The sequence below is a fragment of the Protobothrops mucrosquamatus genome, unplaced genomic scaffold, assembly GCF_001527695.2.
Source record: "Protobothrops mucrosquamatus isolate PMUCROS unplaced genomic scaffold, P.Mucros_1.0 scaffold3418, whole genome shotgun sequence".
NCBI lineage: Eukaryota > Metazoa > Chordata > Lepidosauria > Squamata > Viperidae > Protobothrops > Protobothrops mucrosquamatus.
The window spans coordinates 49,258-51,405 of NW_015389399.1; the positions used below are offsets into that span (position 1 = coordinate 49,258).

General features: G+C 69.0%; 1 protein-coding gene across 1 annotated transcript in view; it reads left to right on the forward strand.

Moving 5' to 3' along the window:
- The first annotated feature begins 434 nt into the window (after nucleotides 1–434).
- Nucleotides 435–2,148, forward strand: part of ANGPTL4 (angiopoietin like 4) — a 24,686-nt gene continuing 22,972 nt past the window's right edge. The window contains exons 1-2 of the mRNA XM_015826981.1: nucleotides 435–893; nucleotides 1,834–1,944. Coding sequence (XP_015682467.1) covers nucleotides 435–893; nucleotides 1,834–1,944 — 570 coding nt within the window. The remainder of the gene's footprint in view (nucleotides 894–1,833; nucleotides 1,945–2,148) is intronic.

The following is a 2,148-nucleotide window of genomic DNA, read 5'->3' on the forward strand; positions in this document are numbered from 1 at the left end:
GGTCTCCTGCCCTGAGCAAGGGGTTGGACTAGAAGACCTCTAAAGCCCCTTCTAACTCTCTTCTGATTGATTGAAATGGGAAGCGCCCAAGTCTCGGGCGACCTTGGCCTCCAGGCGAGGAGAGTCAGGGCGACCGCGGGCTGCAAGCGCTTCGCCGGGCACTGCCCTCTTTCCCCCCCCCTCCCCCCCCGGAGCATTTATTGATGCGCGAGGAAAGGCGCACGCGGGGCGGGGAGGGGCGGGGGGGTGTGGGAGGAGGAGGAGGAGGGGCCGCTCCAGCCATGTGCGCGCGGCGGGGGCGGCGTCTATAAAAGGGGCCGCGTCCGCCGCCTCCTGTCCAAAGCGGGCGCAGGCGGCGAGGCGGCGGCTGCGGCGCGTGTCTTCTGCTCCTTCCCTCCTCCCGCGCCCGCTCGCCCGCCCGCCTGGTGGCCGCGATGCCTTCCCGGGCGCCGCTGCGGCGCCTGGCCTGCCTGCTGGCCTGCCTGCTGCTGGCCGGAGCCTCCGGGGCCTCCCCGCGCCGGGAGCGCGCCCCGAAGGCGGCCTCCTGGGAGGAGGTGAACGTGCTGGCCCACGGGCTGCTCCAGCTGGGCCACGGGCTCCGCGAGCACGTCGAGCGGCTGGGCGGGCAGCTGCGCGAGCTGAGCGGCCGGCTGGGCGCCCACAACGCCTCGCTGGCCGGCCTGGAGCGCTCGGCGGCCGAGCAGCGGGAGCGGCTGGCCCGAGCCCAGCGCCTCTTCGACGGCCGCTGGGCCGAGCTGGACGGGCGGCTGCGCGGGCTGGAGGGCCGGCTCGACGGGACGGGCTCGGCGGGAGCCGGGAACAGCAGCGGGAACGGCCCGGCGGCGGTTACAACAACGGCGGCGGCGGCGGAGGAAGAGCAGGGCGCGCTGCAGGTGCGTCCCGGACGGAGGGGCCGAGCGCGCCGCCCCCGGGCGCTCTGCACGCGGGCAGAGGCAGCCTTTGTCTGCCGGGAGGCGCTGCCGTCGCCTGACGCCCGGCCCGTCCTGCCTTTCAGAGCCGAGAGCGGCCCCCGAAGGCTGGGCAGGGGGCAGCCGAAAGGCGCCCCCCTCCTCGTTCCCGGGGCTCTTTTGCCCTTGGCTGGACGGGCTCGGCCGGCAGTCGGCTGTCCGGGCTCTGCCCCGCCGGGATTCAAACCCGGCTCGGATTCCCCCCCCCCGAGGGCTTCCCAAATCGCCCAAACTGCTCGGGAAAGTTGTGCGCCGGGCATAATCTGTGCGTAAAAGCGCCTTGGGGAGGAGGGTCTGCCAGCTGACCCGGAGGCGTGCAAAAGCGGAGAGAGAAGCCCGAGGGTGCGAAGCCCCTCGTGGAAAAGAAGAGGGGGGGCTGGGGGGTGGTCTGCCCTGGGTGGTGGTCTGCCCCCCCTCCCACCCATCCACCCACCCACCCACCTCCCACCTCGGTTCCCCCGCTCGCCTCCCGGCTTGTGCAAACTGGATCCCCGAAGTGAAACGGCCGCTGCGCTCGGAGCTGCGCTTTGAGGATGGCTCCAGGGCAGGGGTCCCCAACCCCCCCCCCGGGGGGAGGGTCCGTGGACCGGCACCGGTCCGCAGCATGACGAGCAAAGTCTCCGTGGAGCCGGTCGCCTGGTGGCCAAGAGGTTGTGGGGGATGGAGGACGCTACTCCAGGGTTTTGGTTCCCCCCACCCCATGTGGTTGGTGGCTCGTCTCAGGTCTTTTTTAGAGGGCTAGATAGGGTTTTGGTGATTTTTTTTCCCCCACCCCACTGCTCCCCTCCTACACACACACACACACACACACACACACACACACACACACAGAAACCGGACTAGCCTCTTTCTTTGTCTGTCCTAGAACCTGATCAGGCGGCAGAACGTGAGGATTGAGGAACTGATCCAGAAGATCAAGCAGCAGCAGTTCCGGATGGACAAACAGAACCTGCAGATTAAGAGCCTTCAGAGCAAGGTATTTTGGGGTGGGGGGGGCAGGGAGAGAGGGAGGGGAGGGGCCGTCCTGCAGGCTGAAACCCCCCCTACCCCCACTTTCCTGGAGGGCAGTTGAGGCATTCCAGCAGATCACCTGTGGGAAGGGGTGTGACGGGCAGGGAGAAGGGTGGGGAGTGGGATTTGAATGGGAAAGGGGTCTGGAAGGAGAGGCTGTCTTGACTGG